General features: G+C 36.5%; 1 protein-coding gene across 1 annotated transcript in view; it reads right to left on the bottom strand.

Annotated features, from left to right (window-relative positions):
- Positions 1 to 4,477, bottom strand: part of LOC122478818 (glypican-5-like) — a 102,458-nt gene extending 97,981 nt beyond the window's left edge. Inside the window, exon 1 of the mRNA XM_043572510.1 lies at positions 4,384 to 4,477. Within this exon, the coding sequence (XP_043428445.1) occupies positions 4,384 to 4,477 (94 nt within the window). The remainder of the gene's footprint in view (positions 1 to 4,383) is intronic.
- Between the last annotated feature and the right edge of the window lie 8,528 nt (positions 4,478 to 13,005).

Below are 13,005 nucleotides of genomic sequence, written 5' to 3'. Positions count from 1 at the left end.
CCCTTCACCTCCAACTCACCAAAACCACAATCTGTATTTGAAGAGATTGAAGGGAAGATGTACTAAGGTTTAGTTAGAACATGAATGTCAAGTTCCACTCAGAGATAAAGGGTGAGGATAGAGGGATTTTTGCTGGTGATGGTCTGCAAATTCCATCAGGGAACAGAGGAAGATTCAGGTGGGCAGAGAGAGATAACTGAATGGTTCAAATTAAAGGTTGTACTGGTCCACTGAAATGGCTCAAGGTCTTTATAGACCTCCACCCTAACCAAATGCAGTGGCTTCCTTCCAAGGCTCACACTCTCCTGCATACTTCAGCCCCTAAAACTGATGGCATTGATTCCCTTACATCCTCTATGGATGACTTTTTTCTTCTTTCACTCATTCCTGTAAATCCTAGGCCACTTTTCTTTTTTGAAGCCCCAGTTTTTGTTCCATATTATCTTACTCAAAATACAATACCACTTCTACAATATCAAATGAAACCTCCAGGCCAATGACCCCCAAATTTACATATATTACTCATTGATTCCCAAAGTTTTTGGTCTCAGGATCCTTTACATTCTGAAAAGTTATTGATTAACCTGTAGAGCTTTTGTCTTGGAGGGTTACATTTATAGATATATATTATTTTAAAATAAAAACTAGTAACTATTTAAAAATTTTATTCAGTCCAGTTAAAACATAACCACAACAAACTTATTACGTTAGAACAGATTACACACTTTGTGAAAAACAACTATTTTCTAAAATAAATAGTGTGAAAATTGGCATGATTTTACATTATTATAACTTTCATTAATATCTGGCTTAATCAAAGACAGCTAGATTTTCATATCTGTTTCTGGATTTAATTTACTACAATATGTTGTCTCTGTCAACACACACAGGAAAAAAAAAATCCAGCCTCCCAAAGATATGCAGCTGGCAAAAGAAGGTATATTTAAACATCTTTTCACATAATTGTTAATATTCTTCTTTGCTATTACACCAAAACTTGACAAGTAATTTTTCTTCATTGTCAGTTGCAAAGCCCCATTGGTTTATGTTTCACTAGGAATGGTTCTATTACCCATGCATGATTTTGTCACTACATTAACATTTGAAAAATGTTGATGGACACATTACGCACATTTCCTCAATGCTGACACAGTTAATCTTTTCTGTATGTATTAGGAACTTTTCAAGTTTATGGTGATCTCTGTAAGTTTCCTAAAATTCCAATTTTCTCTTGAAATCTGAAATGTTATCCCTAGCAACAAACATTGGAAGTTGTGTTTCTTGAAACAGCAGGCTCATTTTGGTTCACTTTAAGAAAATATCTACCTCATACCCAAGTCTGAGTCATCATAATTTGTCAATCATTTTTTTCACATTAAAATAAAGCATGTTCAAGAAAAAGAGTGGCTAGTTGAGGTTGCAATTAAAACAATCACACAAGTGCCTTTTGTCAAGAGAGCCATTATAATTTAGTATGCAGAAGATGTTCTTTACATATTATGTCATCACACAGTATGTGAAAAATATATATAATTCAGGGCTGATGTTTAGCAAAAATTAATAATTTTTTACTGCTCCATCAGGACATTTTTAAATGAAACTGGAGTTTTTCCCCTGCAAGCTTGTAGATGTGAACAATACAATGACTGTGAGTACAAGTTGGTGCCACTAACTTATTGCTAAAATTCCAACAGTTTTGCTCACCACTGCATTTGCACTAGTGACAGAAATGCCAATGCAGAGAAAAAGAAAAATCATGTCTTAATAGTATTCTGAATATTGTTTTGATCTCCCACACATTCTGAAAAGATCTTAAGAACCCCAGATTACACTATGAGAACTGTTGAGGAAGCAAAATTGTCTTACCTGGAGATCTAATTATTTTTCAATGCCTAACATCAACCTCGACTCTTTTGGTCTACTATTCTCTTCTGCTTTGCTCAGCAGCTTTCTGACTTCCTTATTTCATATATTAGAATCAGCCTTGTAAGCATCCAGATTCAAGGTGCTGAGACCTTTATTTCCTATGTCTAGTTAGTCATCAATAACTATTTTTCCTTTCTTTTGGAAAACAAACAAACAAACAAAAAACCTTCCTTGTTACCATATATTGCCCAAAAAACTATCTTATCCAACCTGGATTACTAAAAAAAGTTCCCAAAGGTTCCTTGGACTTTTCTTTCCTTACCCAACTGTGAGCATTCTAAATGTTTTCTCCCTGTCTTTTACCTATGTACTTAAATACAATATTCACTCCAGGACCAAGTCCAAATCCCATAGATCTGAGCAAATCAACACAATTTTCTTTACATACAGGGTCTCCAAGGCATGCCTAAAAGGATATCCAGGTGCTAGAAAAGCCATTTTATCAAGTAGCACATGGCATTCTAAATTAAAATGAGTTAATTGGAACTACAGTCCCTCTAACTACACAATTACACAAATTATAATTATACAAATTATACATCTTTCCTTTTAAAGCTAGCTCTGTACAATTCATTAGTGTACAAAAAAGCAAATGACCTCCAGCTAAAATGGCAAGTATCCTCTAAATAGCTATAGTGGTTCAACTGACTTTGTCATCATAGTTAATTATATTTATTTCTCTCATTATGTCAAATCACAATAAGCCATTGACCATATTTATTGGTCTAAGAAATGTGTTTAATTTACACCCTCTTCTAGAAAATTTTGGTGGGTATTTTTCCCCAAATAGTGAATACAAATATGTGTCTTAGCATCTTACATCTCTCCCCCATTTCATGGTTCCTGGGATATTTGCCTACAGGATAGTTTTAAAAATACTTTTGTTTGTTCTGTTAGCTTTATAGTAACGGCTAAGATATTGGGCAATACAAGAATAATCATTACACAAATTCATACTAAAGTAAAATACTGGTGAGATATAACCACTTAAAAATGGTTTTAATTTCATTCCGGAATCTCCTACTTTAGAACATCCTCACCATGGTCTACAGATCTGCTAGATTATACTGCCACGTGTCATGTTTGGGTGCTTCCTATAGTTACAGGCCAGCAAACAGAAAAAGAAATGAATTGCAGTATTCACTCGAAAGTTACAGGCAGTTTAGTAAATATACTGTTTCTGCCTTGACAAGAGAGAAACCCCCTCAGACAGTAGGCAATTTTTTTTAGATCATTACATTCTTTCCAAATAGCAAGAGGAAAAATGTAAATACTTTCTGATAACTGAAATGGGTTGTAAAGCACAAAATCAATCAGACCAAGAAGGCTCTGTTTTACTACAACATCCATTCCTGCTTCCACAGACGTTATCAGAAAATATTCCAACAGTAACATAGTCAAAAGCAGAAAGCACAGGGTATAACAATTATGTGATTCAGCTATGGGATGCTAGAAGCCCTCTATAAATTTGTTAGAAATCTAAACTTTTGTAAAAACTGTGCTTCCAAAGATATCATTTTAAAATCCAAGTTTTAAGTTATACATTATAATTACATATTATAATTGCAAAGATATGACTTTAGAAATAATGTAGATTTTCCTTATAAAAATTGACCAAATCCACATATCCCCTATTCAAATATCTGCTGCCCTTTTTCAAAATGGTTAAATAAAAGTGGAAAAACTCATTACTACAATTTTGCAGAGCAAGGTCAAAGCATTTGGAATATCAGTGTATTGAAAATGTAAAAAAAAAAAAAAGATGAGTGTACCATAATCTCCCAAATGCTCCAACCGCAGATCAGGGACTATAGACTATGTTCTATTAAAAATAAGCAAATACAAATAAGTCCTTTAGATAGAGAAGTTCTAGGACATGTCTCATGTCCTACTGCCAATTCAGTTAAAACATAGTAGCCTTTGAGCTGATGCACCAAATGCCATAAAGCTAGAGTTAAAAATCTATTTTTTAAATTGTTTTATAGGAAATTGATCTTGCCTTCTATGTGGACTTGTGGCTATACATTTGAAAATAATTAAAAAGTAGAGCCCATCATTTAGGAAGATACTAATCAAAGTTCAGTCTTGGAACGGCTGAGTCTTATTTCCACTGTCTTGCACTTGTACTGATGAATCCCAGTCTGTTTTCTTTCATTTTGAAACTATTATCCAAGATGTTTCTTCCATATTTTCTACAATGAATTCCAATACAATAATCAGCATTTTTATTTCAGTAGGTTCCCCCACTTGGCGTTGTGGTCCACACTGGTCATTACTACACTTCATTTTATGTGACTATTTTCAATTTTAATTCAGATTCCATTTCCACGTATGCAAGCCATTCCCTGTCCAAATACAGTGAAGGGCTTTAGACAAACTCAATTCCATCCATAGACCTAAAGATTAGTGCTCCCTCTGCCTCTCCCTCCTACCCTCATGAGGCTAAGGGGAACTCACTTGCTACTCCAGTTATACCAAATAACAGCGTCTTATCAAAACCATTCTCTGGATGAAAATGAAAGCGAGCTTGGAAGTTTAAATAAAGCCACATTCTCCCCCACATATAATTTGTGGCACAGCATTTTCAAGAGCCTCATTATAATTCAGAAACTCTTTAGTTATCCTTAAAGCCCAAGACTCTTTTAATGTTCCAGAATGAGTAAATTATTCAGACAGGATTTACTGTGCATGAGGAAGGGGATAAAAGAAAAAAAAAAACTAATAACACTTGGTAAAGTTTCACCAATGGTATTTTAGTAGATACTTTATATAATTTCATCTACTTAAACGATGCTAAGTTGCTACCCAGGGTACCATACAGCATTCAAGCTGTATAAAGACTAATCTTGCTCATTATGGTTCTAAATACACATATAATATACACAACAGTACATTGGTCTGTAGTGTCAGATATGACCTCGCATTATGAAATATTAAAAAAGTCAAAGGCTCCCATTGCCTATAACAGCATTTCTTAAACCCTAATATGAATAAACGTTACTTCAGGTTTCTGATTTAATTAAGACATTCAGATTCACTAGATCAGGTTGAGGTATTTCAAACCTGTCCCTGGTGTTTCTAAAAGTCTAAACACCCCGAAGTGAGATATAACATGCTCTTCCTTGTGCGGAATCTAATCTATTTTTCTGTGCTCATTTTGGCCACTCCTCCATTTCTCCTACTCCTACACTCACCCTCTCTTCTGCTTCCAACACACAGACAGCTGATGCTCAACACAGAAACGTGATGCTGTTTTGGTCTCCCAAGCCTTCACACATCTCCTTCCTCCTTCTCTCCTTGTCTACCTGGACCCCTTATACTCATCCTTAATGCAAATGGCATTTTATACACAAACTTCCCTGACCCAATCAGGTTGCTAATTGTATATTCTACTATTCTATGCCATTATCCAGGTCACTTTGTTCATACTGCACTATTTTCTAGTTACGTGCTAAAGTCTCTCTATGACCCACCATGCCTACAGTTCGTGAGGTCAAGGACCATAATTTATTCATCATGTAGTTTTCCTTCTAAGCACTAGGCCTGAAACATAATAGGTATATAATAATTGTTTATTAAGCAAAAGATAAAACATTACTATGGCAGTCTTTCTTCCAACCAATCCAAACACTCTAAACTCTTAGTTCCTATCAATACATATTTAAAATCATATAAGTCAGAATCATGGAGCATTGTGAATTCAATCTGTCAAAGATGTGTGTGTATATATATATATATATATATACACACATATGTTTCATCCTCTCCCATATATATACATATATATATACTCACATATATATATACACATATAGTCACATATATATATATATATATATATACACACATATATATGCATATATATGTATATAATGGCTTCTTTGTTAAATAATTATATTTACTGCAGGGGCTCAGGTCATGATCTCACAGTTTGTGAGTTCGAACCCCACGTCAGGCTCGGTGCTGACAGCTCAGAGCCTGAAGCCTGCTTCGGATTCTGTGTCTCTTTCTCTCTGCCCCTCCCCAATTTGTGCTCTCTCTATGTCTCTCAAAACATAAATGTATAAAAAAATTTTTTTAATAATTGTACTTACTGCAAATTTAATTGCTTTTAACTTGTTTAAAGAGACACCTTATGTTTTACTCCATTTTGCTCTCCCTGTTGGAGAAGGTAATCAGCAGGATGTGACTGTTGGCTGAACCCTGAGCTGGACCCAGGCTACCACTGGAGGCTCCTTACCCTCTCCTCTGCCCTTGGAGTGTTCATTCCACTTGCCTTCCTGATGCTAGAAGCTGCCCCAAGAACACACCCTTGACAGAGTAAGGTGTGTCTGAGGCCATCTGGACTGTATATATGACTGAACCCAGTCAAGGTCTCTATATGAACTGTGAGGATTCTGGTGAGTGGGTGTGGAGATCTACTCATCTTTCAGCTGCACAAGACAAGCCTCGTAAGTTCCGTGGCTGCTCATACCTGCTGCCTACCAATCTGGAATGGCTGCTTCTTTCTTTAATCTCTCTTTATCCTCCCTGTAAGGTGGGGGGGTGGGGGGGTGGGGGGTGGTTTACAGACCAATACTCCCACATGCCTAATAGTTTTTTTCTTCTACCTACAATTATTTTTTTTTTTTAATTTTTTTTTTTCAACGTTTATTTATTTTTGGGACAGAGAGAGACAGAGCATGAACGGGGGAGGGGCAGAGAGAGAGGGAGACACAGAATCGGAAACAGGCTCCAGGCTCCGAGCCATCAGCCCAGAGCCTGACGCGGGGCTCGAACTCGCGGACCGCGAGATCGTGACCTGGCTGAAGTCGGACGCTTAACCGACTGCGCCACCCAGGCGCCCCTACCTACAATTATTTTTAATGTAATAAAAATAGGCCTTGGGGAAAAAAGGTGATAGTGAATGACTGCTGTGATTCACCACTCATGTTCAGAGGTCTTTGTTAATGAAAATACCCTTATGCTCTTTCTCATTGTGAAGGGCAAGGTTCCCTGGACTAGTCTAGATGGAAAAAAAAGTGGAATAAAGATTAGAAAATTTTCTACATAAAGAGGGGGATAGGAGTTTTGGGTGGTCTGTGCCTGCTATGGTTTGAAAGAGCTTATAGAATAGAAGTGGCTCTGGCAAAACAGCAGGAAGTTGAAAGGGTTTTTATAAAAGGACCTGGCACGAAATTTCCACTAACAGGGATGATGTTTAAATGTCCAGACACAGAAGTTTCTGCCTCGGGCTACTATTTACCACACCACCCTCACACTTTCAGTAAACCTGCCATAGACTGGTTTGGGCAATTGTGGGCTAATGACGTGCTGGGAGATTGGATGGAGACAGTCTTGACTTCTCGGCCCCAGTGGCATATGGGAGTGAAGAGTGGCCAGCATCTGCAGGAAAGGAGAAAGCAGGCAAGTGCCAGGATGACAGAAGGACCCAGGACCTGGGGCCAGCAGGGGTAATACAAAAGCATACTCTCGGGGAACCCTTAAAAATAGTGGGTTGGGTCCTGAGTTTATTATAGGAAATTGTATAGTAATTTGATACATTCTATTTGGATATTAAAAGAAAGTATAAGCCCAGAAGACTGAAGAACCAGTAATATCAAACTTACCTATTGGTGTAGTTGCATAGAACGGCCATTCTACACTCTACAGCCATTACCTTGTTTCCAATTCTGGCTCTGCCTACTTCACAGAGTCAACATTAGGATATCAGTTAATCTTATTAAAAGACCTTCAACAGTACCTATCAGATAGTATACTAATTTCTCTTCATAAATAAAAGAAGAAATATAAAGAGAATAAAGCTCTCATCTGCTATTAGATTTTCTTCCCTGTATCATGTACATAAATCATATTTACACTTGTATAATAAAGTGATCACAGGCTAATGAAGTTATTCTTTAGAGATTTACATATAAAATATGTGGAATAAAATGTTATGATTGTATTACTTAATATGAAGTGCTTTTATTTCTTCATAAAATAGTCCTAATACTCAATCTCATGGTTGGAAGGAAGAAAAACGTAAAAATCAGATCATAAACTCCGGTACAGGAAAAGTCAAACTTGTCTCTTTGGGACCTGAAAAGGGAGGTGCAGACGGGTAGAACTGTCACTTCACCTAGAAAGCCTTCCCCATTTGAAATTGTGCACACTTGAGGCAATACGTGGAGCACCTTTCCGACTGCATCATTAGCCTTTGTTCATTTCTCAGTCTTCCCCACCCAGCTGTGAGCTTCCTGGGGGCAGGAATGATGGTGTCCCCAGCAAGTACCATAGTGCTAGCACATAGCACTATGTGGATTTGATAAGCGGATATCCTCTGTCCTAGATCTCCATTCCTACTAATGCCAGTGCTAACTTAGCCCATTGGAAGCACAGGGACTGATTCAGTATATCCTGCTAAGCAAAGGAACCACAATGAGAATGATGATTGTAGAAAGTTTTGGGGGGCACATGAGTGGCTCAATAGTTCAAGCGTCCGACTCTTGGTTTTGGCTCAGGTCATGATCTCATGGTTCGTGAGTTCAAGTCCTGCATTCAAGTCCTGTACTGAAGGCATGGAGCCTGCTTGGGATTCTCTCTCTCCCTCCCTCTCTGCTCCTCCCTCGTTTACATTCTCTCTCTCTCAAATAAATAAAAACTTTAAAAATATATTTTAAAAAAGGAGCTTTTGATATTTTATGTTATCCCCCCAAAAGATGATCAAAATAACAAAGGAAAGAAAATAAGAAAATTATTTAACCTCCTTAGACTTATTTCAGTTTGGCACATTATTGTTTTTTTATTGTCTATGGGAAGGTAATCATTTCCTTGATTAGAGTGTCTAAAACTCGAAATCCTTCTTGATGCTCTCCCTCTGTCTCTGGTGGACAAACACAACTTTGCTCTTATGTTACCTCCCCTTTTGGTACACCCCTGACCTTCATCTATCCTCTCTCCTCTAGTCCTTCGAATCTTCCAAAAGCCCTCTTGAGTTGATACTTCACCTCTGTGCTATCTTGATATTTCCTAGCACTGATTTCAGCATTCCTCATTTTATTTATCCCTCTCTCTCCTTCTTCCCTTCCTCCAACCCCAAATTAAGAGCACTCAGAAAGCAAGTACTGGGTCTTATTCATCTGAAACATTCAACAGTTTGATTCAAGAATATTCTCAGGAAAAAGATTTTTTAACAACTTAAACCAAGTAAAGATTTTGTTGTTGTTGTTCTTTAAGGAAAATGCAATCACTTATTTTGCTATCTACCCTACAACTTTTTCAAGAAGCTGGCTTACCATATTACTTATTTAAATGAGCATTTATATATTTTTGGTAACTGTAGGGAAAAATTGGGGCACATTTTAGAGGATTACTGACTCTTACATACTATAGGATCATTCTATTGTGACCATCATGTTATACTAAAAATCATATAGAAGGACAAAAGGAAGGATCTAAAGGCAGCAGACAGGGGAAGGAAAAATTTTAAAAATGAGCAGGTGGGAAGAATGATGTATAAATCTTCAGTTCTTCAATGTAAATTTTTTTATTATTTTCCATAACTTGAAAGTGCAAGGCATTCATATGTATGTGAACACACAATTAAAATTGCCACCAAAGTATAAACCAAGAGTAAATACCCAAGAACCTCTAACATTTGCCTTACTAATTTATTACTTTGTTTCAGTCGAATGTTGAAAAATGTCAACTCACTTGATCAGTTTGTAAAGACTGACAATACTAAAATATCCAGATCAAATGAGCAAAAACAAAATTCCTGAGTTTAACTCTTCCAGTTGTTTTTACTTCTGCATATAACTTCATGATCTGAAACCATGCATGATATTAAGATCTGCTTTCCATACAGATAAAGTTCAGTGATATTTATAATGGTTCAGTCACAAAGTTAAAAGTACAATGTCTGCTATAACTAATTTAAAATGTCATTCTCTGGCTTGTGCTGTAAGCAAAGAAATATTAGTCTGGGACACCTGTCTAGTAGATGAATGGATTTTATTTTGTTGTTTCTAAGTTAACGCAAGAATGGGAAAGACAACAATGCAAATAAATGTTATTACAAGGATGAGCTCAGGGCTTCTTTCGAGACATTTTAGACTTTTTTTTATCATGAGAATATCAACACCCACTTCTGTCTTTACTCAAATAACAAATAATAATTGAGTACCTACTATGAGGAGGTGCTAAATCCTCTTAATCAAGAAGTCTATTAAAATAAATTAATCTAAAAAAAACTACACACATCTAAGTGGTTAAAATTTAAATCACGTGATCTTATCAAAATAAAACAACTGAAATGCTCATATACTGCATGTGGGAATGTTAAATGCTACAACTACTTTGGGAAATGACCTAGTCATTCCATTCCTGCTATTTACCCAAGTCAAATTAAAACATATGTATGTCAGGGCGCCTGGGTGGCTCAGTTGGTTGAGTGACTGACTTCGGCTCAGGTAATGATCTCACAGTCCGTGAGTTCAAGCACTGCGTCGGGCTCTGTGCTGACAGCTCCAAGCCTGGAGCCTTCAGATTCTGTGTCTCCCTTTCTCTCTGCCCGTCTCCCACTCATGCTCTGTCTCTCTCTCTCTCTCAAAGAATAAATAAACATTAAAAAAAACTTTAAAAAACACACGTATGTCCATAAAAACACTTGTACATGAATGTTCATAGTATCATTACTTTTAATTATTCAAAAGTGGGAACAATTCAAATGCCCTAAGTGTCTAACTGCCAAAATGAAAACAAATACAAAATTGTGGCATACATGTAAGATGAAACACCGGTCAGTAATGAAAATACATTTCTGCACATAATAATATGAATAAATATCAATATAATTATACAAAATGAAAGAAGCCAGGCAAAAGAGAGTATGACTCCACTTATATAAACTTAACGGTAAATAAGAGTAGGTCAAGGGTTGCCTGAGGACAGGGACTCTGAGAGGCAATGTTTGCCAGCAGGAGATTACAAAGGTATATGAGGAAACTTTTAAGGGTAAAGCATGTATTCATCACCTTGATTGCGCTGGTCTTATTGGTGTACTATATATCAAATTTTATCAAATTGTACTTTTCAAATATGTGCAGTTCATCATATGTCAACTAGACCTCAATAAACTATTAAAATGAATTAATTAAAAAAAAAGAAGTCTCGTAGAGACACATGGTAATAATAAAAAAAAAAAGAAAACTAAGACGCAATAAGAACAAAAATCAAAACCCAGTAATGGCAACTCTTCTCTCTGGTGGTATTTTTGGGCTAGAATGGGAGTAGAGACGTGTCTTCTCCCATCACCACCTAAGCTCACAGATCATGCCCACAGGCAGCTACTTTCTCCATCTTTTCATAAAAATGGGTGAGTTATTCTACTTCCTCTGAGAGGCTTTTCATAGATCTTTCTTATGAGGAATAGGCTAGAGTGTACAAAGTAAACGACTAGTTATTTGATCAGTTTGGCTAGAGTAGATGTTAAGAACATATAATCAGTTACAAATAATATTGACTCACTTGATTCACCAAAATCATTTTACAAAATGTTATAAATATCCTTTGTGTGTGTGTGGGTGGAATATATAGATTCCCTTTTGTTCAAATATTATAAATCTCTAAACACAGGACTGACTATACAAGTCTTAAGATAATTTCCATCATCTATCATAACATATTACTTAAACTGACTGTAAACATGTAGATATGAAACTAGTAGACACTAAAAATAAGCTAATTTAAAAAAATCTTTAGGCTTATTTTCATTATATCAAACAGCAAATATTGCCCAAGTTAATCAATTTAATTAGGGTTAACTTGTGCTCAATGCACTAATTATGCCTACATATCAAAAGCAAAGCTCATTAAGATACCTAAATTAAATCTAACTCTCCTTTGTGATCACCTCTTGGGATTTGCTTAATTGTTTACCAATGTCAAATTTAAATAAGTAATTCCAAATGATATGAACACTAGCTGTCACAAGTAGTGAGTCTTTGTATGCTTTTGCTGTAGGAGAGAAAAGGAGGGCTATAGTTGTTTTTTTAATTCTATCAGTTTTATCACAGAAGGAGTTATTTTGGCAATTTCATGTCAAGCTAGTTCATTTTTCAGAACTGCCTGCAGTCTGGGAGAGATAATCACACTGAAGCTTCTCTTGGGACTGAAGAATAGTCCCAGAAATTATATCATATTCCACAGTTGAACACACACCCTCAAGTGAGCATCACCTCAGAAATCAACAAAAAATGAGGTTCTGAGCATTTAAAATTATTGACTGAAGCTGATCACAGGAGAAGACACAGAGATTGACAGTAGGTAGCTGGCAGTGTTGCAGCCACCCATGTTTCTAGTTGACAATCACTCATATATTTTTTATTAGATAGAATATATTGTGCTCTTTTTTCAGCAAGATTTTGTTTTGCTTTAATCTTGGGAAATGAGCCTCTGATTCTTACCCCGTACTCCTGACTATCCCACATTAACATCAGCACAGTCTTTCTCCTGGTTTATACCATTTTGTCAATTTTTAAAATCTTGCATTATGACCACCATCTGTGTCTACATATCCAACTCCTCAATCTTGACAATAGACTCAACACTGAACTCACACCTAATTTCAATCTACTCAGAATACTAATAGATTAATAATCACCAAACACTGTGATGCACATTCACTCCTCAAAATACAGGATGTTTGTCTATTGTCAGATCAAAGTGATCTCCTGCCACTGAAAGCTTTGTATCTAGGATCCCCACTATATGCTTCATCAATGCGACTTTGGTTTATCACATCAAGGTCACCAGTTGCGTGTTCAGCTTTTGGCTTTGTTCAGTGAAGACGAGGACGGCAGAAAGGATTACTCAAGACTCCATGCAAGTCAAGAGACGTGAGAGGGAGACTAAGGGAAGCCCCCCCACCCCCACCCCCAAACTGCTCTCAAGCTCCTGCATTTATTAGGCATACATTATAGGGAAAACATTGTGCAATGTCAGTGGCTAAGTGCCAGTAAGAATGTGTAGAAAGTGTGCAAAAAAAAACAAGGCATTCTCAAGGCTACAAACCAGCCAATGCTGAAAGCAGGGTGG

Source organism: Prionailurus bengalensis, chromosome A1, assembly GCF_016509475.1.
Source record: "Prionailurus bengalensis isolate Pbe53 chromosome A1, Fcat_Pben_1.1_paternal_pri, whole genome shotgun sequence".
In the NCBI taxonomy this organism is placed as follows: Eukaryota; Metazoa; Chordata; class Mammalia; order Carnivora; family Felidae; genus Prionailurus; species Prionailurus bengalensis.
Note: the sequence above shows the minus strand (reverse complement) of the source record. Positions and strands in the feature narration are given on the sequence as shown.